This window comes from Poeciliopsis prolifica, unplaced genomic scaffold (genome assembly GCF_027474105.1).
Source record: "Poeciliopsis prolifica strain line A6 unplaced genomic scaffold, Auburn_PproV2 SCAFFOLD012, whole genome shotgun sequence".
Classification (NCBI taxonomy): Eukaryota; Metazoa; Chordata; class Actinopteri; order Cyprinodontiformes; family Poeciliidae; genus Poeciliopsis; species Poeciliopsis prolifica.
This window is the reverse complement of record NW_026562387.1, coordinates 13401694-13426734: the sequence shown is the minus strand read 5'-3', so window position 1 is coordinate 13426734 and position 25041 is coordinate 13401694. Positions and strand designations below refer to the sequence as shown.

Genomic DNA, 25041 nt, shown 5'->3' with positions numbered 1-25041 from the left:
TGCATTTGTACACAGAGTTTCATCCATGCAGATCTGTTTGCACTAATGCAGTTTTCTTGGTTTAATTGCATGCCATGTTTCAGATGGAAATTCATGCATTTAATAAAGTACAATCAAATAGTTTAATGGTCTAAAAATGATTTCAGCCACTAAAAAAAAACTTGCATATTTTGCTCGAATATCAAGTTGTTATTACACAGCTTAAAGAGGATTTCATGATGTTTGAAACACAAAAAATGTATGTACAAAAGAGTCAGAAGATCAATCAATCTATTGACAGTTGTAGTGATGATTGGTTTAAACCCCCCCGAAGTTCAACTAAATTTAGCCTGCAAGAGTGAGTAAATCAAGGAATAATTCCCTAACATGGCCTTCGTCTCTGCCTTCCAGAAAGCGAACCTTGCATTACTTTTAACACCACTTTGATTTACTGTGGACTTCAGAGAACCTATTGATGTGAAAGCCATTTGGCCAGTTTCCAGAGTAATAAAAGTTTGTTTACACAGCAGCCAATCAATTTTTCCTGCACGCCAGAACACTTCCCATTCAAAGTAAATATGAGAGTCAGCTTCTTTGCTGACAGCTAGGAGAGTAAAGGGGACTGGTAGCACAGCAGCTCCTAAAATAAATCACGTGCTGTGTGTTTAGTGGACGCTCAGTCTGAACACATGCTTCACATGTAAAAGTTTGAAATACCGTCCCTCGTGTGTTAAAACATAATTTACAAGACAAGGGAAACAGAAATGCAATCACAACAAAAAGAATGTACACCCTCTGTTTCAGATTTTATGTATCAGAATAAAAAAGGATTCAGAGTTGAAATGCATAACAAATTAAATTCAATCGCAAATGTAAAAACACAACAGGATTCACTTTGTTTTTGTTTTCAGAAGAGAAGCTAAAAAGGAAAAACACTGGCTTTTGAAAAACAAGTTACACCCCATGATTAGGTTTTTCCCGCTCGTGTCTAAAGTTGTTGTGGAGCAAATTTTGGTCACTCTTCTTTACAAAACAGATTTTAATGACTCCAAGTTTTATTTAGTACTCCATTCATTCTGTGTCAATTTGTCCTAGACACTTCAAAATGGAAAAAAGAAGAGACCATGCAATACAAGTGATGTGTGACTGTCCACTGTTGTAGTATCCAAAATGTAACAAGATAAATCTGCTCATCTAAACATCCACAGTCAAAGTATCAACTATAATATAGAATTTGAGTTACTTCGACTCTGGCAAAAAACTGAAAATGAGTAGTTATTGTATTTTTTCCAATGGAAAATGATCCAAAACATGAAGCCAAATTAATACATAAAGACATCACCACACACATAGAGCCAACCTTCCTCTATCACCATATTTTGGTTTAGTTGTTGGAAACACATATTATAGAAGTGCAAAAGCTGATCCGCCATGCATTTAAGAAGTGTAACAGGGCCTTGGCAGTGAGTCACTGGGCTTAATAGCAGAAAATGAACTGCAAAGAAATGGCAAGAATTATGGCAATTATGTATAACTGCAGTTTCAAAATTACAAATTGTTATTCTCCTATTTTGTCACATCAAAATGCCTGACTCATAGAAAAGCAACAATTCTCACAACATTGGCTGGAGTTAAGTGTGTTTTGTTGTTGTTTTTAATGCACAACATTCAAAATAACTTCCATTATTCTCCATCTGATGATTCTTCACATCCTAAAATCCCATGTGGGAATGGGAAAATAATTGTCAGCTAAAAAAAGAACTTTAAAGTTTTGTCAAATAACCTTGGAGATGTCTATTAATTTTCCGGCAGAGCATATGACAGTCATGTCCTCGCCTGTCATATTACTTCTTTTTTTAGAAATTATAATCAAGAAAAACAAGTGAAAGAAGATTACAGGACAGCCAAGCTTTACACCTTCACTGTGAATTTTCACACACAGCCTTGTTTGTGAACAAACAGCTCATCTCTGCTGTGAACGCTTCATCAAGCTTGTTTTTACATATTTTATGAAGGCTCATCCACAGCGCAGCGGAGCGTGCAGTTCTTGTTTGGTATTGGCAGAACGCTGACTGATGGACAGCGAGCTGGGCTGCGGATCGATTGGCTGCCATCGTGGTTAAAGTCTGATGAGCTTCTCTGCAGAAGGTCACAAAGTTGTTCTGTCAGTCTGCTGCAGAGCGTGAGACAGTGATGCGGGGAGTGATGGACAAGACCCAGAGTTTACTTAGGCTTGCAAAAGCATTAATAACCAATTAACTGTAATACTTTGCAACCTCAAACCTCAAAGTATTTGACTAGGATTTTGTGCGAGAAACCAAGAAAAAGAAAACATTATACCTGACAGCGACATGGTGATCCTTTGTAGAATCACTTTTCACTCACAGCTTCACTATATAAAGTAAATATATCATCATCGCAATATCTGTGTGTGTAATATTCAAGATTTGCATGCTAATATAATATTTAGCCAGCTGGTGAAGAAATCTCTCCACTCTATTCTTGATGTTATAGAAAAGTATTATACCCCATTTTGACAGAGCAGAACACTGAATTCCAAATATACATACGTTATTCATAAGGTAAGAACATCAGCAATGAGACAAGACATGACTCAGGTTTTTGTTTCACAAAATCTGTTGAATGTATTCACATTTAGACCAACTGAACTCATGTTTTTCAATATGTCTGCAAAAGTGGGAAAATAGGAAATTATGACAGCAGGTAAGACTTGCCTATGTTGCATTAACTCAATTTTGTCTGAGATGCATCAAAATTATGGAGACAACAACAAAGAAAAACTCATTGGGATCATTTTAAAAACAAAACAAAACACTTACCATTGTCAAAATAGATAACAGTAGAGTTTCTGGAGACACTTGGGTCAAAGTTGGCCATCAGAGGAGCGATGTACTGTGTTGCTGTGAGCATCCGATGGACGACATCTCCAGTATAAATGAAACCTGTACATGCAAGCAAAAAGGCAAAACTATATACTTCATACAAATAACTTTTTGCTGGAAATAGCTCAAACAGTATATAGCTATAATTTTTTTATTCTGATTTGTACAAGAGTTTTACTATAAGGCTTTTCTCTATACATCTGTGCAAAATGTGCAGGGCTCAGAGACTAAGTGTTTCTGGTGTGCTCTCTCTCCTCTCTCGTCATTAATTATCTAGTGTAGGATAATGAGGACAGCATCACATCAAAAATGGGTTTTTGTTACTTTTTTGCTCTTTATGGAAAGGCAAAACAAACTCAGGCTCTATATTTGAAAGTCTCTAATCATGGTTATTAATGGAGCCCATTAAAAAGCATAAACACAGCCACTACATATTACATTGGGGAAAGAATTTGCACTGAGAACAGCAGAATCCAGCACTGTCTTCACTTCTCTGCAGACTGGAAAATTGGGCACTGTCAGCTATAATCCTTCACTTATTATTCTACAATTTCTTTTTAGGTAAAGCTTTTGTTCTTTTGTCTAAAAACATCTGTAAGAAAGTCTAGCTGACTTAAACAGTTTTTCTGAGTGTATCAGATATATTATGGAAGATAATTTTGAGGAATGAACAACACTTTCAGATCATTTAATTTGTTTACGTATCTGATCTATGTTATAAAAAATATATTTTTAATATTTATCAACTATAATTCAATTTCAGCTTTCAGATTTTTATATTTGTGCTACAAGCTGAAATCTGGTTATTTAGTCAGGCTATCTGCTCAGGTCAGCTACCTAATAAAATGGTTTCTTCCAGCTTACAAATTCTAGTTTTAAAGACCAGCAAACCAGCAGCAACAGGTGGGGGAGGGAGAATATTGCACTACTCTGTACTGCATTTAGCTGAAGATAAAATATGCTGTTTACCGCCCTTTAAATATATATATTGAAATACTCCTTTAAATCATGCCTGAACCTTTGATCAAATCTATGAAGTTAATAATATTTAAAGTGAAATGCAGTGCTATAACTGCATGGCTCCAAAAATCCTGTAATGCAAAAAGTTACTTAATTACATGTGGAATAGGTAATTTAAACTAAGATGCAGACTTGGAGAGGGGGGACCCTGCTTTTTTTTTTTTTTTTTTTTTTTTTCAAAATTACAATCACATCCAGAACCCATAAACTCTCATTTCATGTGACAAGGCATCTCCTCACGTATGGCGGATGGGCAATAAAAACACATCCATCACTTTGAAAACTATACGGAGCCTGCAGTGAGAGGAAACTGTCTTTCTTTAGATCTCTCTGCACAGAATTGCCTCGACATGACGAATGGGAGCGGAGAAGAAAAATTTGACTTGATTTAGTTGTGTTCGGATATCACCTGGAAAAAAGTGAGTGCAGAGTCCTGCAGAGCTCTCCAGGAGTTACTATGGTGACAATTAGTTTTTATCTTACCCTTCCAAGCTACTGTTCCTTAATATGGGTTAGTTTCCAATGGACAATGAATGAGGAGAAAGCTGACTGTATGAACACATATAGTACAAACTTGGTGAGAGACAGCAAGAAGATGCAGAACTGGTATAAGAAGGTCCGGCTAAAATATCACAATATTTCCCCATCTGTGAGAAAAACTTTGGAATTATTCCAGCATTTCAAAAATGAATATTTTTGGTCATCCTGTCTAACCCAAAACTGTAAAAGTTTTGATTTATTTGATGTTAGACAACAATTAAAAATGGTTTTGTGTACATTCGTTAATATGTAAATAATTGGTTTCAACTGTAGGTACAATTAGGTTTGTTTACAAAAATGAAACCAGTTTTAATTCCTCGTGAACCCAGAGAACAGAGGAATATGAGAAAAATATGTTACAGAATTTTTATAACTACTGAAGGTAACATTGATATCTGATTGTGCTATAAAATGGCACTTACTGTAACATTCTTTTTATCTTGTTTTTAGTCAATATTCAACTCAGTCATGCTGATTTTTTTTATGCTGATTTCAAAAGAGGTTAGAATGTTCCTCGACGAAGAACAAACACAGACCTGCCTGTGAAAGGGTTTTATTTGTGTTGCTGCGTCTGCTTCCAACCAACAAAACTCAACCCAGCTAAATACACAGTCTAAAGAAAATCAGACACCCTCTCAATACACTAAAAAGGCCAGGGCTGCAGGACGCTCAATAAAGCGTCTGTTCATTCATTATAGTTGTCACTATCACCAGAAGGAGACTGGACAGAGGAGGAGAGAAACCAGGGGGAGCAAAAGATAGAGGCGAGAGAGAAGAGTAATGAAGAGAAGCCATGCCAAAAAACGGGGTGTTTATTCTGAGCGTGTTTATGAGTTCTGCCTACAAAAACGAGCTGAACTGCATATGTCCAAGAAAAACATGAGCGGGAATGATCAGAAGTAAAGCTTTCATAGTGAAAGCTTTACTTTATTGTACAACATGTTTAGACAAGTTCTTTGTCCTCAGGAGCAGATCTGTGTTTCATTTTCAATACAATTTGTGTTTATCACAGCTGTTTCGAGGCTGAGGAAGGTCCAGGAAAGGAGCAGCATGCCCACTCGCTTTGGATTTAGTCTTCTGGCTTTAAATGACATAGCTGTGAGGCTTCATCTAATTAGAGCGTCTCCTTCTATTGTTTTTATTTTATTTTTATTGCTGACTGGGAAGCAACTGTACATAGCCGACTAGTCACCCACACCCCAAGATCACAGGACATGAAGCAGTTCATGAACCAACAACATATTAGGATAAATTATAAAATCAGCCAGAGAGAAACTAGAAAACAGCAGATGGACAGTAATTTTAGATGACCTGAACAGTGTGTGGACATTAAAGCTTTTTATGCACCGACGGCATAAAAAGCTCCCATTGCAAAATTAACTTTGCTTTCAGATAGTTAGCTAAATATTCTTGGACATGTTGCAGATTAAAGAGAACAAACTGTTGCCTTTAAAAAGAGCACAGCTGGTGTAAAGCCATTTATTTCTTTTTAAAGCATTGAACAGTTATTTTGCTGCCAATTGCACTCGATATAGAGTTTCTGGCAAGAACATCCATAAACCCTAAACTTTTTCCAATTTGAAATTTATTCAGTTCTTTCCTTAGATTTGAAATTTCTCATGCTTTTATTGTAATTATTTTAATGTACATATGTTTTGGAATTCAGTTAGTTATTCAATGCAGACTAGGTTCCTGTTTTATTTTGAAACATGTCTGTCCTTAAGGTCAGCATTCTATGCATTTTCTATGTTCCTGTCATTGATGATTCAGTTTCTTTGCCACCTCAACATTCTTCTAACCAGAATTCCTAAAAGCTCCACAGCATGTTGCTGCCGCCACCATGCTTCACTGTGTTCAGGGTGACATACTGTGCTATTTCTCCTCTATAAGTTGCATTATCAAGTCTACAAAGTTGAATTTTGGTAAAGAATAAAAATGGTTATTCTGTCAACAGATTTCCCCCCCTCAAGTGTGATGGGACTATAATACTCACACCTGAGGCTTTGTGAAAATCAAAACATTTTTATTTTTGTGTGCAATACTCTTCCTTTTAAATATCCAATGACAAAAGGTATCATGCTTATTCCCGGACCATGTGATTATCCTTTCACATTAAAAAATATTTTTTTATAAACCAGTTGACACTTTTAAGTGTTCTGGTAAAAAATGTTTTGCTTCATGATTCCAGATTTTTGGTATGTAAACATGAAAGTGGATCAGAGGCATTTGAAAAGGCCACTTGCCAAAACAATGTTATGGCTGTGTGAGAGTTTGTGTTTGAGGGGTCTTGGCTCTTCTGCTGTTTAGACAGAAGATAAATAAATGGAAAACTGCTGAAGTGACACCTCTCTTATCATTTGTTGAAATAAAAACCACAGAAAAATAAACAAAACCCAGACTAATAAACAGCTCTCTTGTTCAATAGTGAAGCAGACAGCCGTCTATGATTAGGCTTAAAACTTTCCTTCTTAAGGTTCCTTTTAATAAAGTTTACATTTATAGAGTTTTAGGTTTTTATTATTATTTAGGTTAGCTACGTTGCTTTAGGACAATGCTCCTGAAAGTTAAACTGATATATATTACTCACTCTGCTTTCCTTTTGTTTATTCTTGGAGTTTCTTTCACATAGAAAGTTCCCCAGGCCAGGTATTTCTGTGTTTAAGTGAGTCTTTTATCTGGATAATGTCATTTATGGATTTGTTGATGCCATGAACCTTGTGTACTTTTTTTTTTCTTTCCAATATATATTTTTTTCTCAGCTATGCGTTGTTTGCAAGTAAAGCCAATGGCATAGCAAATCTTTCATTAACTTAGTGTTTTTCTGATAAAAAGTATTCCTGACTCAGTGCTTTTGTTGTTTTTTTGTCTATCAATGTTACTCTCTCAACCCCAAGTGAGCAGATACTGAATCCGGCCCCATTTTCATTTTGTAAAAAGTTGAAAGATTTATCCACGGTTGCCACATGGGTTCACCGTGAACACAATTCAGTTTTAATTCATCAAGTTGACAACTTGATGAATTAAGTTCTTAAATCATCAACAACTTCCGTTTTTGTTTTAAACAAGAGCTCATTCATCATTACTTTGTAACCAGGCAGCTAAATCTGAACTCCCTCGTTTACCAAAAGAACAATTCATCAAGTTAAACACTTGATGAATTAAATCTGGGATCACCTGAATATGCACTGAATTCAGTAATATGTAGGTGGATTTGAACCAGACTGAAAAGAAATCATCTGGATTTCTCTTAATTGCATTTGAACGGAATTTAAATCGTTATTGGATACGACTTGGAGTGTCTTGTCTTATTAGATTATATTTCTTGTGAATGGGCACCATATAAGTTATAAGTACACTGCATAGTGGAATTATAATTATCCTTTTTAGATGTAAAAGTCTAGTGGGAAAAAAATGATGCCTCGAGTAAAAGCTAAGTTGCTGACAGAATGAAGGAGAAAAGATGGTAAAGTGGTGAGAGGATGGGTTGACTGATGAAGGGATAGGACAGAAGGCCGTCTCAGAGACAAAACCCCTGAGGCCTGTAAGAGGAAGATAGCTGCCGCCTCCTCGTCCTCCTCCTCTTCCTACAACTGCTTGGTGACGCCTCTCCATCCCAGTCTGGAGGAATGCAAATTCTTATCTCCTCCCTGCTAGGATGTCCTGTGCCCATCTTCACAGAGCGTCTCTAAAAGCAGTTTTCCGAGATAAGATTCAAGACTGTGACGATAATAACGATAACCTCAACAAATCATTTTTATATTATTTCAGAGACAGCAAAAGACAGCCCTGCATTTCTGGAGTAGTTTGGTAAAAGCAGGGCTTTGGTCTTTGATGTGATAATAGCTGGCTGGGGTATTTGTGGTCTTGCTGTCAAGACTCAAGTGGAAAATTGCATTGCACACAGCGGTGAACACAACCGCCGTGTCACTTTTCTCGTCTGATACCCCCACCTACATATCCGAGTCTATGAGGGTGCGACTTGGCAGAGCGATCCGTGTTTCCAGCCCAAAAAGCCCGGGTCTGGTTTCTCCTCCAGCTGAGTCTGGTGTAGCGAGAAGCTGGTGCCGACTGTCGGGAGCGGTTTGTTTTCAGGCTAGCAGACGATTACATGGAGGTGAGAAATTTAAACAGTCTGCCATCATGCCGACCGCTTGGCTGGATGACAGCTGTTCGTGGTTCTGTTGTGCGATTTGTGCCAAACGAGTCACTTTAACCCTAACACTTCTAATTTAGTCCACACAAATGCAAAATTTTGGGATACATATCTAATTAAAATCAGATATTTGCATACACTGTATATGTTTTTTCTCAAGGTCTAACACTGAATTTGAAACTAAAGTTTTTCCTCTTTTTGTAAAATATTTCTATTTGCTAATGAGAGGGGAAGCAATTATATTTATTTTTTTTACTGAAGCTTATAGACATGTAGTTTGTATTTGGTAGACTTTCCTTTAGGAAACCAAGATTTAACTTCTTGGTTGATGTCTTTGTGAAATAACTTCAATAGTTCAGTACAATGTTCTTATTTCTTGATTTAATCATGAATGAACTGTAATTAACTGTAAGTGCACCAGTTAATCTCGCAGAAAAACGCCTCCACAACATAATGCAGACACCTCCATACTTGGAGCTGTGTTCTCAGGTTTACAGGATTCCCACTTTTTCCACAAAATATTTCAAATACTTCAGTTTTATTTAAAACAAAAAAAAACAAAACAAAATAAAAAAAACATGGGACAAGATTTTAAGTGAGGGAAAAATTAAGTAAGTGTTTTTTTGGACTGTATGTAAATATTAGTTCCTTACTTCACAGAGCAATCGACCAGGCAGGTAGCTGAGCAAGAATCTGTTTCTTATCTCCATATAAATTTTGTGATCGCCCCAGCTCTCTCCTAAATCTCATCGCAATAAAAAAATAACAGTACATTCAACTTTGCCAAGCATATACAGTTGGTCCAACAATTACAGACGTAACTACTATTCAGAGAGCATATTCCAACTTACCACCAGTTGCTACAGTGATTTCACGCAAGAGATGTCCATAAAACGGGAAATCGAAGGACAGATTAACTCTCTGTGAGTGGAAAAACAGACAGATGGCTCGAGTCAGGAAGATGAAGAGAACAGACAATAAAAGAAGAGACTCCTTTTATCTTAAAAACCAGCAGAGGATAAAGATCAGAGGGGAACTGGGAACAGTAAATACAGAGGAGTCATGTTTGTAACTGCAAAGACGAAAAATATGAGTATGTGTGATAATCTTTGCCACACATTTGTCACAAGTACACAAAAAAGGCAAATCTTGGCAATAAGATGTTATCATCTTGTTCCTAAAGGAATAAACAACAGAGTATTTATTAAAAAGCAGGTTGTAATGGCCTTCAGAACTCAGGGAGAAAAACTTTTTTGTCTTTCAAAAACTGTTTCTGCATGTTTCACCAAATGTATTTTAAGTTTTTTTTATTTTCACATAATCCTGAAATACAAGTAAAGTAAGTGAACTTCACATATGCAATGTGACATTCAAATTAGAGTAATGGTTTCTGAAACAGAACAGTCTGGGTTCACAACAAACAACTCAATCGTAATAAACTAGTGAGAGTACAGATATATTTGCATATAGTAATATGAAATATATATTTTTCTGTTTTGAGCTTTTTGTCATTAAAATAATCTCACTTTTGATTAAGTTCTTCAACTTTGTAATATAAACATCGCAATATAGCTCAGAGGTCTTGAATTATCAGGGGACATTAGAAGGATTTCACATTACGTCTTGCTTAAGTGCATACATTTGTGTCATTCACCACTTCATCTCTACTCCTGGCAGGATTGGACTCGCATACCATGGTTTATGGATGCATCATTTCATCTGTACGCCGAATATGGCACAGTATCTGCCAGAAGAGAGAACGGAGATTGGCAGCTGCAATAAATACTGGAATAGATAGCTCTGCATTAGTAATCTTGTGGTAAACCGCCCTGAATCTCAGTAGCTGTGCAGCCAATTCCGCAGCTTAACTTCTCAGCAAAGCTCTGACGGACCTGACCTCTGTTGCTGTGTTTTGTTTTCTGACCTTATCAGCCAATTTTTTTTTTTCTGCATCTGGGCCAGCGCGCCGGCAGCCAGCGGGTCTGGAAAGGAGCATGTTCTGCTGAGCTTAAAGCAGTTTCTCAGGACTTTGACTGCCCATCACAATGAACTATTTGTTTAAAACATTTGCCCTCTGTTACAAGACCACAGATAATTCCAGCACAGATGGTTTTCCATTCTCTATGAATCAGCTAAAAGTGCCAAGTGTCCTATTTGACTGTCTGTTGATTCAGGACATTCTTTTACTGATTTGTCAGACTAAGTCAAATTTAGAGAATAATCCAAAATCATTTAAATATCTTCTTTCAGCAGGAACACCTCATCATCTGGCAAAAAATAAAATAAAAATATTGAAGGCAGAGGAGCAGAATGAACAATGTGGGACTCTATTCTCACTCCTCAGCAACTATTGTTCTATCAGGTTACTTCCTTTCTCTCTGCTGCCATGCTGTTCTGCTTCTCTGGTCGGTGGCTGCTGCCTTATGACTCTATCAGTATGCAGCTCACATGGGTCACCTGCCTGCACCGACCTGGAAGGAGTGGGGGCTTTAAATATAGCTGCAGAAAAGACTTTAAACTGCATGTAAAAACCTTGGATTTTTCATACTTAACTCATCCATCCATCCATCCATTTCCTAACACCCTTGTCTATAGCGGGGGTGCTGCTGCCCATCTCTAGCTAACATTCCAGGTTACACCCTGAACAGGTCGCCAGTCTGTTGCAGTCCTTAATTCATCTTATCTTTAATATATTATGACAGAAAGATGACAATTGTGGAACCGTTGGGCAAATAAAACAACTATTTCATTTTTGTTGTAGTGTTATATTTGTTAACACTACTAATATAGTGTTTACCTCTTAAGAGGTTAATACAATGAAATTCTTCTTGAAGAAGAGCTTGGTTAAAAAAATTAAATAAAATAAAAAAACTAATCTGATGTAAACCTATGTGAACACTAGGTGGCACTTTTTCAGAAGTAAGTTATATTTATTTAGTGTCTGGTGGTGCCTATTGCAGTGCTTAAATCCAACATTTAGCATCCACTAAATCTCCAGTTCTGTTGTTGTTGACTTACCGCTGCCTGTCTGTGTGTGTTAGACAGAATCCCATGGATCTTCACTTTGTCCTTCTCCATCTGGTCAATATTTACCCACAAGTCTTTGCTCATAGGATCTGACGGACCGTATGTTTTTGATGTGTAGTAGTTGTGATCCATGTCCTCCTAAAAGAATGACAGAACAAACGGTTTGGGGTTTCAGTTTATGTAAGAGTAAGAAAGGAAAATGTAGTGTTTTGCTGACATTTTGCCATGTTGCAAGGACAAACCTGAATGTATTTTAATAGGACTTTATAAGAGACTAACACAAAGAAGTGCATAATTATGGGGGAACATCTTACTTAATTTTTTTGTTAATAAGTCAAGTTTATGTTAGAATCTGAGCTAGCCGGAGCATGTTGATACTGTTACAGTAAATAGGAGGAGCCCACAGAATAACATATTTCACTCAAAAGCAAATTATGAAAACACAATACAAACATTTACATTATCATACAACATGTCCATTCTGCTTAAAATTTAGTCCAATCAACATATACTTTGATTATTGGCTAATCAAAGTCATCAAAGCAAATTATTGTCTTCAAAACGCTGGACCAGTCTGCAAAGTCAAGGCTGCTGTTTATAACAGGAACATCTACTGACTTATACAAGCTACGTATCAGGAGCCTGTCTGCTTTCATTGTGTCCTGTGCTGAATTAGGAGGAATGATTTTGTTATCTCTCTTTCCTTCTGGATGTAATGATACATAACAGCTGTGATTTTTATCTAAAACATAGTTAAAGTTAATGTTCTGCTGGATCGACAGACAGGGAGGAGCAAGCTTCTCCCGGCTGTGATCTGAATAAAGGAAACTCACTCAGTTCTGCGTTCGCTTTGATATATAGGCAGTAACTCTACTATTTCACTTTGATTGTCAAAATGCCAAGAAACAAAGAGAATTAAAGCACAATCTTTCTCTTTTTAGTTTGGTTTGCCTTCAGGAGTAATACTATTTTTTTTGTCTTGGAGATATGATCTAATAACTAACCTCAACTTCCATAATTGAATATTAGATAAAAATGAATCATGTTTCAGAACTGACAAAGTAAATTTTTAAAGTGAACATGATGATTTTGATTGATATGAAAAAACATTGTCAAAAACCTTTATTCATAACTATTTCAGCAGATAAAGAAGTCACCAAAATGGGAGCCCCATCTGGTAGTCTTATTCAACACATTACATCTGGAAGACAAAAACAAAAATGTTTAAAAATGAGCAAATGCAGGCCAACAGTGCTCTAAAAACCATTCGTCCAGGAATAGATTCCTTATGGTTTTGCTTTTTTTTTGTCACACTTAAAGACCTTTAGACCTTTTTAGGTAATGTTTTGATCTACTAAAGCGGTCACACCAAACGCGTCTGACGCTTCAAGTGAGATGTGTGTGCACTTTTGGTGCATTCACACCAATCGCATCAGGTTTACATTTAAAGTCTATATGGAGCATTGGACATGGTCAGCACTTCAAGCACTCAAAACACTCCAAAGAGTTCAAATTGCCCTGGCTAGACACTTGAAACGCGTCACAACGGCCCTCGACACACAGACTTTGAATGTAATCCAGACACGCCTGACGCTCAAAATGCATTTGGTGTAAACGCAACATAAGGATTTAAAAATATATATACACAATACAATATGCCCCTATCTGGAGAAGTCCTAAGATCAGATTGCATCCTAACATTAATTGGGCCAAATCAGCAAAATGTAAACTTTCTGAACAGAAAAGCTCAGAGGGAGACTTGGAGTATATGAGAACAGTTATCCGACCTCCACAAACACAAAATATTTGACGGAAAAAAAAAGAAAATTCACTGAAGACTTCCATTCATTTGTGTTTGAGGCTTTTACCTCAGGTGCTTTAATATTGAATTATTCTGAGAAGTGAATAGTATGCCAACATATTTCCACTTCTGGATGGCTTTCCAATGGCAAAGAGACCTTGAATGAAGCCTTATGCTTTAAGGTCATATTTGGGGTGAAGAGAGTGAAACATGTTTAAAGGCCTTCTTAAATTTGAAGGCTGCATAAAGTTCATCAGTCTGTAGCTAGAAGACCTATGGACTATCGCTGACCAAGCACTTTTGGCAGTTCAATATATTAAGAAAATTATGCAGACAGTGTCTGGAGGCATTACTGTACAGTACTGCATTTGCAAAAGCAGTTTCATTGCTGCATAATTCAGGTTTGTTTTCTTGCATTTTAATAGAGATAATAATGTTATCGTTCTCTGACGTGTCAAAACACCAACATATCTTATTAAAAGTGAACACTGATCAACATTAACTTCTAAAAATATTTTTGAAATTAATTTTTCAAATGAAATGTTCCATAAGAAGGTGGAACACTCAAAATGTTACCCCAAATCTGCCAAGAGGATTCAGTTTAATAAATAATGTGTTCACTGTTCCACTAGTTCAAAAAGCAGCAGGATCTGAATCCAACACATACATGTTGTAGTGTATAATTTAGGTGTTCTCCTTATGACTGGCTGCAGACCACATTTATAAGCACATGATCTCAAGTGAAAGCAGAGGATAAATTTTTGAACAGATTTGGGTTCACTTGAAGAGCATCTTCCAACCTGCAGCAGCTGCATGAGAAGGTATTAAAATCAGTTTTCACATTTTTTCTTTATTTTTTTTTTTTACTTGTCTTTACCATCCACTGTGTATCGGTAAGCAAATGGATTTTGTATATAAAACCAGCAAAGAGTAACAGAGTCACTTGTCCAACCATTTTCACTACTTAGAAACACATGCGCAAACCTTAACCTTACTGCACTGATTTGAAGCATGTTAAACAAGCAGGCCAATCAGCAGAACACACTTTCACCGACAAACCTTAATTACCAAGAGTAGCCGTAATTAAGATTATTCTCAGTTTCAGGATAAATGTGAAAACATGGACAATACAGTAAATATGCAAATCAATTTCTGTCAATTTTCCGAGACTTTATTTGTCTCTTTTGGTTTCATCCAAGCGCTGTAGTGTGGGTTTGAAGAAGGCTGTTGTCCGTGTAACCTGTCATCACAGAGCCTGCCACATGTTTTCTGTATGTTTGTTTTATTCCTGGAAGAGATAAGACTTGAAATAGTGACAGCTTCAATCAGTGACCGACACTGAGATTCTTTTAGTTGCATTTTGTACTTTTTCATCTGTTTTCTACACTGTAAGATGTCATTTTGCTGTACATCTTCCAAGCGGCTTCGGAACGTCTGAACTGAGTATGCAATGCTGTGCAGAGTGTGCATCAACTAGGAAAGATTTATCACACTAAGAAATATAGAACTGGCTTGAGGTCAGGGATTTCATGTTTATGTCTGCTTGGTATTCAGGATATTTAGGTGATTTTGCAGCCCAATCAGACAAGTAGAAATACCTTTTACACATGTAAAACACTATTTTGCAGCTAAAAAAATACGTCACACTTAAAGTCCTACTACATAGCTTGAAAACAAAGGGGGCTGTGTTCTGTCTTTCTGAATATTTATGTCAAAGATCTGCGAATGTGAGATTCAGTTCAGCTGAAACAAGTTCTGTCATTAAAAATAAATGAGGCTTACATTTTCTAATGACTACTGTCAACCTAATGTGTGTGAGCTAATCTAGCAGAAAACATCTTCCTGTTAGCTTACTCCTTTAAAAACTTTTTACAACTGTTAGTCCTAATTTGCCCTATATTGTCTCCATGATCTGCTTGTGCACCTTTTATTGGTTCGTGTCGGTTCATGTTTTTAAGACGTGTATTTAGTGATGGTTAAAAGGGAAGTTTTTGCTTGATAGAGTTGAATGGAAATACTGTCCCACTAGCCTGGAAATTGCATATAGAAAAATAAATATACGAGCTCCAGCAATGTTTCCAAAAGTGAAAGCCCTGCTCAAATTTTGCATGCAGAACACAACATTTTATGAGTTTAAATTATGAGGTAAAAATAAAAACCGCATCATGAATCTAGCAAAAAAATATTACCACACTAGTTTAAAAAATTCATTTGTGACGACATTAAAAACATCTCTGCAGTAAATAAATAAGACCTGGCTTATGGTCAGTGGCCATATTGAGTTGTTCCCACAGTTATTTCTTTTTTTTACACAATTTCTCACAGCAACCTAAAAGCCAAGTCAGCAAAGAGCTCTTTAATCTGGATTAACGATCCAGAGAGCTCCTCCAGTAAGTAAACCCATTCAGGGTGTCAGACTGTCTACAATTAAAGCCTCATTCAAACTTTCAAGGCAAGGTGAAAAAAAGTGAGGCATTGTTCACAACAAAAAATGTGAGCCAGTAAACTGAAACAGACTAAGGTGAAAGCAAAGACAGATGAGATTTAAATGAAGTAGGTTTGATTTATTGAAGTGAAAAACAAATATTTTGAGGTTTTTTTTTTGTTTTGTTTTGTTTTGTCTATGAAGCAAAACAGACTAAAAAAGGAAGTAGTTTAACACAGCAATGATTTTAACCCTGGAATGTTACTTTAGATTTTGGCACAACTAACTGCTGTTACTTTAGTTTCTTAGACATGATCAAATTAACCATCTCCAGAGAAAATTTTATGACAAATTTGGACAAGAAAAAAATATTTGCGTGACCAAGGCCACATTTGGACTGGTTACGCCACATTTGTTAATTTAGCAAAAAGACTTCTAATCATATGTACTTATTCTCTTATATACATTTATTAGCTTTTCACCTAAAAGCTTCCACATATATTTATTACTTTTAGGTAATAAATGTATATGGGTTGATTTTATATAACTATAGTGATTGGGTTCATTTCATGTCAATATGGATATTGTTTAGGATCTTGATAATATTGGTTTTCAAAAACAATATAAAAGCTTCTTCAGCAATAACATACATGTTGTCAATGTTCATATGTCGTTCATAAAAGCTTAAGCCTTGGATTACTGCTAATAACATATGCATAGGTTTCATTTTACAGAAGAGTATAAAAGATAAAATCTCAACAACGCCCTCTGCAAGAAGACCGAGATTTAATAAATTACAAACAAACCAGCAAAGAAGGTAAAGTACAGAGTCAAGTACAGATCTCAAAAGTGTGGTAGCAACACCAATAAACATATAATATGTACATTTGGCATAAAGTATTTTATATTTCTGAAGCCATTTAGCCCTGCTCACCAGAATATTTCATTTTGAGTGCGTTAAGCTCAAAATGGCCCACGTACACAAGTGTGCGCGTGAATGTTTACAGCTGGCGATCAAAGCTTCCTCCATCTTCGCTGGGAGACATGCGGCTGTGAACCTGAGATGATTAGAAGCTGCAGGAAAACTTAACGAGCTGTCTGAGCCCGGGCAGCCGCCGTCATTATGGCTGAACTCCTCGGTGCAGAGAACCAGACAAGACGCTACAACAAGGGACAGGCTGATGCCTTTCATTCCCACAGACTCCAACGCAGGTCAAGCATGGCTATTAATCTCCTGCAGGTTGACCAATGTGTTCTCATAGGAATCCGGGTCAATTTCCTGCTCCATTCATCTGAGGCCAGATTTAAGGAGCTCTTCTCCCACACATGAACACCTTAAGACTGAGCTTCATTTTATATGAAACATTAAACCTTCAAGCCTCCTTCTCAAATATTTTTTTATTACTTAGCTATTTAAGAGGTTTGATCAGTGAATGTGACCAAACAATAATTTTGAGCACCATTTAAATAGGAACCTAATTTAAATTAATCTTTCCTCAGAGGAGTGGTGACCACATCTTAAAACAAAATTAGCAAGACCAAACATTTTTTTTGACAGCAACAAAGTGACCAGGCTTAGCTGCTAAAAGTAATGGTTTCAATTCACCAACTAATTGAACCCGATGCACACTGAAGTTAAGGTTTTATGAATGAATACTCAGGTTTAGGTGAGCAAACGATTTCTTTTACTCACTGCTCTTAACACCAAGTGACAATGTTCATTTTTCCCAGACTTACCTCAATCTGGGAGCTGTTGTCTGTGTCCTCTGCAGACAGCAGGCCGGGGAAACCGTCAAGCTCCTCCGGCTCTGGCTCCTGTTCCTGCTCCTGGCTAGCTCTGTTGCTGTCCATGTTGCGAGGTTTTGGGGGAAGCCACCTCCTCCATCGGTGACTGTAAAGCCTTACGTCCACTGCTGCTCCCTCATCTCCATCCCGCTCCAACACATACGAATAAGAGACCCCTATGGAAACATGCAAGAAAACCCAAAACATCACCTTTGAAGAGATAAACCACTTTAAGGTATTGAATTGTGTTTGATAAATTTAAATTGTCACCAGAAATACAGTAGAATTCAAATGATGCACTAAGGCAGATATTACCTCTGGAGCTAAAATATTTAGCCAGTCAAAATGCAGAGGCAGGTGAATATATCTAGATACACACACGAGATTTATACAGCAGTGACAACAATGCTGTCGATGATTGTGAATGAAACGACAAAATTAATAGCAGGACAAGAAAAGGATTAAGAAATATCTTGACTTTAGGAATAATAATAATAATAATATAAAAAATGCTAAACCAAATATTGACATCATTTGTTTTTCTTTTCAAAACATCATAATTTGAACTTCTGCTCATTCTGTCTTGCAAAGTTGCTCTTAAACTTAAAGTTAGAGAATTGAGTTCATTCTTGATCAGCTCTTTTGAAATATTTAAAAGTCTTCCTCCATCAGATCTCGGTCGATGCAATAGTGAGAATTTTTCATTTTACTCTGTTGTAAAGCAACTTGTCATATGACACTATGTGGGAACCAGACCCACCAGGTGGGCTGCCCAGGCAACCCACAGAAATGTTTTTTTTTACAAAGATAAAAAAAATTATAGAAAGTTAAATTATGTTTTAGTTTTGTTTTATAAGTCAGGTCAGCAGCTAAAATAATCTACATATAACCAATTCCAGAAATAATCTCCGTTTGTTTCCCTTAATTTTCAAATGCTCTCCATGCCTAGACAGGATTGTGCCTCACATGACCCTAATAGGATTAAGTGGTTTGATGCAATTAGTAATAAACTTCATTTTCATAGCACTCATTTAAAGATTTGTTTACAAAGTGCTGGGATGCTGCTGGTACTTTATGCAAATAGTTTTGGCTTGAGGACAGAGAGAAACGCTAATTTCTCAGCTGTCACTGATGTATGCTCTATTTTATGGGACAGAGGTCACAGGGTTTAACCAGCAGAGCATATTTTCTACTCCTTCCCCCTGTCTCTTTTCTCTCACGCTCATGGTCAGATCTCAGAGCTGTCCTCCTCCTCCTGTTGGGCCCCCTGGATCAGTGGTTCTCCATAGGGGGAGGAGTGGGAGTAAGTGGAGAGGCTTAAGATGCTAATTCACCCAAAGTGGAGGCTGACAGATTCACTGGCAAAGCAAAAAAGCAGCAAGATAAATTCGCTTGTGGAAGAGGGTGTTGATCTGGAGGAATTTACCAGGGCAGACTCCTGAGTATGAAACATGGCTGGGAGTACTGTGTGTCACAACATGCATTCAAAGATTTCAGAGAATAATTATAAGGCTCTGAAATTGAGCTGCTACTCTTTGTGTAGAAATGGACTTTCACAGTGAATTTAATAACCCCGGTGTCAACATTTATAGACTTGTATTACCACTAGTAAATATATTTAAATCGGAAAAAAAGCTTAGACACATAATTTTACTTTCTTTCTAAAATATATTATCACTACTAATATTAGTATAAGAACACATACAAAAACAAGCTGAGGAGCAACAGGACAGGTGATGGAATGTTTATTAATGTTAATTCATTTATGTCAGCGTTCCTGACATAAAGATGAGCATACAGGCATTTCAAATAACTAAAATAATATTTCTTGAATGGTCGTTGGCATACAACCAGCTGCCCTGTGATCCTAAACTTGATCAGCTGTCTGCCAATGATTAGGTGTTCAACTCCAGCTTTGCCCAACTCAAATCAGTGTTATGAAGGAAAGTTTCAGCGTTTGAAAGACCAAACGTTTGAATGACATTAATAGTGATAAAGTGCGTTGAGTGGTGCAGATGCCTGTTAATGTATTATGAGATTAGTTCATTAACCATAGCATCATTGTTTAATGTCATGAAATGATTAAGTATAAAAAGAGTTGTTACAGTTGGCTCAAGAATAGAAGAGATTAACCATCGTCTGGTGAGACAAATATAAAAATGTATTTTTGTGTGGGCTCGGGTGAATATAAACACCTCTGAATCAACAGAAGTAGTAAAACCAAGGTTTTAAACAAACAGTTTTGAAAAATACTAACAGTTCCCATTATAATGTTCTTCTGTTTAAAGTCTTTTTAATGAGAAACCAGTAAAAATAAACTTCCATGAATAATTTGTCCCTTAAGGTTTTTGGCATAGCTTTTAAGGGGCAGCGTGCTTCAAAAGTTTTCTACAGAGTACACATTTTTAGATCCTTTGTTCAATTAATGGGTCATTTTTGTTTACCCAGCAATGAAACCTCTTTCCTTCTTAGATATACCAAAACAATTACACATTAATATGTAAATATTAAGTTACGTTTAGGTGTGTAACAGGCTAATAACAGATATAAATTGTGAGATATCTTCTATTGAATGACATCAGTGAATAGGGACCCGAGTGATGCTACTTTTGGTTATTAATGCAATGTTTTGTTATTTTATGATGTAGTCTGTGTGACACCTGTAATAGTGTTGAGCAACGTTGTCATCAATACCAAATTTGTGCCTTGTTGCACAAAACAAAAGCACTTTATTTCATTCAATTTCATTTTGAAGTTGTACCTTAATTAGAATCCTAATAATTGCAAAACCTGTCTATGCAAAAAAAATATATAAAGTTTTCCACACATTAGTAGTAACTTTTTCTTTTCCCCCCAGAGTTTTGTCCACAGAGTAGATTTTGTTTTTACAAAATTTTTTTTTTGCCGTCTCATTTTCAGTGTACCTCCAATATATTCTGACTCCCACTCTGTGACTAATGGCCTTTAGTCATATCCATGCAGACAAATCAGCACAAGCCTCTTCCTGTCAGCACCCCTAATACACAAGCTAATTTAGGAAGCATCTACATGAACCATTTCGCCTAGATAGAGACATCTATCTTATTCTTTCTTCCTCAGGTTGTCAACATACAGTTGAAAGCTGGATAACACAAGAGTCTTGAATAACTGGCTGCTCTTTTCCCAGAACCTTCCTCTGAATGGCCATAATGAGTCACCCTTTAAAGGATCACTTGCACCTGCATTTCTCATGAGAGCACCTCCTCTGTGGGGTAGGGATGGCTGAGTACCTTATTATCCAGGGAAGAATTGGGGGCTTTTGTCATGGTTTTAAGAGGGCAATAGGGGAAAACCCTTTAAGGGACACCTAAAGTATCACCTCCGCCCCATCCACCCCTACCAGTATAAGGCTTCTGCTACGGATGAGATTGCTCCTCAACTTTTGTGTGAGAAGAGAAGCGCTTCCGTCCATATTTCCTCCAGTGCCTATGAAAGACCCCGCATACTTTCACCCTGACTCTGTCATGCAGCCTTGCTGGCCAGACTCACACCTGTCAACAGCTCTGATTCACAAAATGCCAGAGAAACTATAATTTAGTTCCATTCAAGGACATGGAGGTGGCTGCAAAACCACAGAAAAAAACCCTATCAGTCCACACCCATTCTTTGTCAATTCTCTGGGTGGCAACTTACTTAAAGCTCACTAAAAGCTTCACTGTGGGCCTGCTCCACATCTCTCATCATTGTCTACATCATATTTCTTTTACCTTTCCATTCATTTTTATGTGGCATTTAAGCTTTAAAATCAAATGGACGCAAGGAATGTCAGTCTATATCTTTTTGTCAGTTAGCTTGCAAAGAGTGATCAGGTCATGCTAATACTCTTAAAAGTAGCAGCTGTTACTGAAAGAAGAATCTGCTTAAAAATTAAACATCAGAAACAACCGGAAGAGACAGAAAGAGTCTTTCAGAAGCTACAAAGGAGCTTGTGTTTTCTGCAAATGCATGGATTTGCTCTTCACCACATGATGGTGTAGAGAAACGAGCCCTCAGATGATAACAGAAAGGCTGAAAGTCCTGCAGCAAAGTTACTCTTCGGAAGAATTCAGTTCCATCTACCAGGGCATTCAGATTAATTGGGGAATGTTGGCACCCATGTGGAAATCTCCCCCTTAAGGCAGAAGTCTACTTACTGCATAAAGTGTAGGCTTACGCTAAACACTCTTACCGTGTTGACCACTTATACAAAGCCCTTTGTGATCACTGCCACAGATTTAGTTCAGACCATTTCCAATCATAATTTATCCAAATACCTCTTTTGATGCATATTAGGTACTGTCCAGCTTGTTGCTTGACATCTAGTAGTTCATACTTTGGAGTTCAAAGTACCACAGTTGACTTTTGCATTGATGGTTGTATGACTCTTGTAATTAAAGAGGTGGTCTGTTTGGGTGTGACTTTGTTGTAAGCTATCAGAATAGAAAAGTCAACAAGCTAACTGTCAGTTTAGCACAATCCGGTGCAAGCAAAGATTTTCAGGCAAAGTCTGTCCCTAAACTCTGATGGGTGCAGCTCTGATTTTACAGCTGCATGCTTCACAATTGGTCAAGTGTAGGTACACAGTAATATGGCAAGATGGAAATTATACTTTTACTTTTAAAAAATAATCCTGAACAACCTTTTTTGTTTCATTTTGCTTCCAGGAGGATTTTACATGACTTATTTATTAAAGCTGTCTGGAGCTGAAGTGTCCCATGCCTGCAGCCACTCCATATGCCTTTACTCAATTTGTCATGCAAAATCCTGCAAATCTGATTTTCGCCTTATGAGGCAGGTTCATCAGGTTCATCTCAAAGTTTGTGCTGAAGTGACAAACATTTCAAAACAAGTCCTGCATGTTTTAGAAGCAAAGGCTAATTCTAACAGAGACAGAAAAGCTGAGATATTCAGTTTGCAAAATTGAGCTAAAATAAAGACAGTTTGACCTTAAAAGTAAGTTCCCCTAAATATATCAACCCTAAGCTCTTTAAAGCTGCAGATGTGCTACAGTCTGACGGAAAATGGATTGCACACAATTCATAGCTGTCGTCTGAGAACACACATAGAGCTCAAACCCCAGACACACACCTATCTGAAACTATTATGCAAAGCGTGCTCTCCAAGGTTGTCTTATCTTGCATTTTACACATGCCCTCTTTAAAATGCAACCTGTCATTAGACAAACGCATAAAAGTGTAGAAAAAGCTGAGTGGAGAAAATGTTAAACTCAGGTAGACAGAGAGTCAGCACCTGCAACACAGAGGCAGTTTGAACCAACTCAAAGTCAAGAGAACTCATTTGAATTAATCTGAAATTGAGATAATCAATGCATTGGAATGAGTCCAGACAAGGCATTAAACAATGTGGAAGGTGAATGGAAGAGGGGAGGGGATTTTCCTGCAGATAATATTCATCTACAGCAACAACAGATCCACTTATCTTGGGTTTGTTTTGTTCTTTATTTAACAATTGGAAAAAAAAATATTTCAATGTAACCACAAGCACCAAATTCCACACTGTTGTTAATTATACAAAGACGTTTAACTAGAAACCATGTTTCTTCCACAGGAGTTATAGCAGCCAGTGCTGTTAATTAAAGCCCCTGATTGATTCTGCAAAGTCAGGAGTTTTATCGGTTTGCTGCTCTGCAAAATACAAGTGTGTCCACACGATGCAAAGAAAGAAAAGCATTAGAAATGTTCATTGAGAAGCAATTTCATCCCATCAATTTAGAATCCATCACTCTACAGAAAGAAAGATTATCAGCCCAGGAATGGATGTCTCTGCAAATTTAACCCAATGCCAGATCAAACTGACCAAAAAGCCCCAAGCTCTCCGTCTCACACTCTGCAGGCCACAATGTGCCTGTTAAATGTTAGCGTTCATAACAAGGCATTTAGAAAATGACTGAACAATTATGGGATGGAAGGAAGAGTTACCAGGAGAACACATGGCAGCATCACTTAGGTATGCAAAATGCATCTGAATGAATCATAAGACCTCTGAAAAAAATGTGTTTTTGACAGAGAAAGACGAGTAGTAGTTTCAAACAAAACCCATTTGTACTTAATAGCTTCACAAAGGTGAAGCTATTTGTGTGGCTGCTCAAGATTGAGATGGGGAAGTATAAGAACATAACATTTCCAGAAAACAAATCCAACAATCAAGGTGCCGGAATGGCCCAGTCAAAGCCCCGAGTTCAACTTCACTAAGTCACTCAGTCCAAACTAGGATAACATAGCCACTATCTGTTATTTCTTACACTATAAGACCTTATTTCCACAGTAAATCATGGTGTCATTATCATACTATGTTGTTTACAATGAGAGGGCTAAGGAAATATTAAGTAGATACTATGAAAATTAACTGTGCAGCACTCCACATATTTACTGTAATATGCTTGTTTTTAATTAAATAAAGTTGAGCAAAAAAGCTCAGAGTAACTATATTTAAGAAACAAACACAAAGTGATGAGCAAGCACCCTGGGGATGTTGGCCAAGATAAAAATAAAAAAAACATGTTGGAATCTAAAAATAAAAGTCAATTTCTGAAGTCTAAGGGTGTAAATTACAATTTGCAGAGAATAATTCATTAGAGTGCCCAGTGACATAACACATCCATGATGCTCAGGAAGGTATTACATCTAAGAGGGTACAAGTGTCAAGACCGCCTGTCAGGAAATTCAGTAAAAAGATGTTCCAATCAGTTTTAGAGGTTCTGATGGAGGGTTTGTTCAGTCCAGTTAAATCAGACAGTTACACCACTAAACTCCCTGAAACATTCCCAAACTCAAAGTATCTGACCTCAAAACACCGGGTATAAACTTCTGGAGTCAATCATTATACAGTCTGCCGTTACTGCTGTGGCTTTTTTTTTTTGTGCAACTGGAGGCTTTAATGGCTCTTTATTGGCCAGTACAAGAAGTGTAAATGAAATTAAGATTGGGCAAAGCAGGTACAAACAGTTATGGAGCACTGCAGGCAGCAGGGTGACCACAAGAGTACGTCCTGTTAAAAGCATCCAGGAGTTTCGTGCTCCAGTCAGATATGGTTTCTGTCTAAAGTTTCATAACATTGAGTGAGATGAAGAGTAATAAACTCTCAGAAGCACTGGAGCTTTGAACCTTTCATCGCGGGTATAAAGACCAGCAGGCAAGGTTGCACCGGACACAGTGAAGATTCTCCAACAGATTACAGGACTGAAAATCTCTAGGCAGACCTCGGTTATTCATGTCTTGCTTCAAAGAAGTCTGACCTTCCTGCAGTCTTTTAAAGTTGTTCAGGGAAGCAGCTTTTTGATGGTTTTTCAGAGAGTTTCTTTGCATTTTTTCACAACTTTACTCATTTTCATCAAAGTTCTTGATGAGAAACTATTGGGAATTGACTGGCA

The 25041-nt window shown here is 37.1% G+C and overlaps 1 protein-coding gene across 1 annotated transcript in view; it reads right to left on the bottom strand.

The window, feature by feature from the left end:
- Positions 1-25041, bottom strand: part of plxdc2b (plexin domain containing 2b) — a 71945-nt gene that overhangs the window by 21892 nt on the left and 25012 nt on the right. Inside the window, exons 2-5 of the mRNA XM_055037637.1 lie at positions 17586-17809; positions 11614-11760; positions 9447-9516; positions 2820-2942 (exon numbers count right to left, since the gene is read on the bottom strand). Of these exons, the coding sequence (XP_054893612.1) occupies positions 2820-2942; positions 9447-9516; positions 11614-11760; positions 17586-17809 (564 nt within the window). The remainder of the gene's footprint in view (positions 1-2819; positions 2943-9446; positions 9517-11613; positions 11761-17585; positions 17810-25041) is intronic.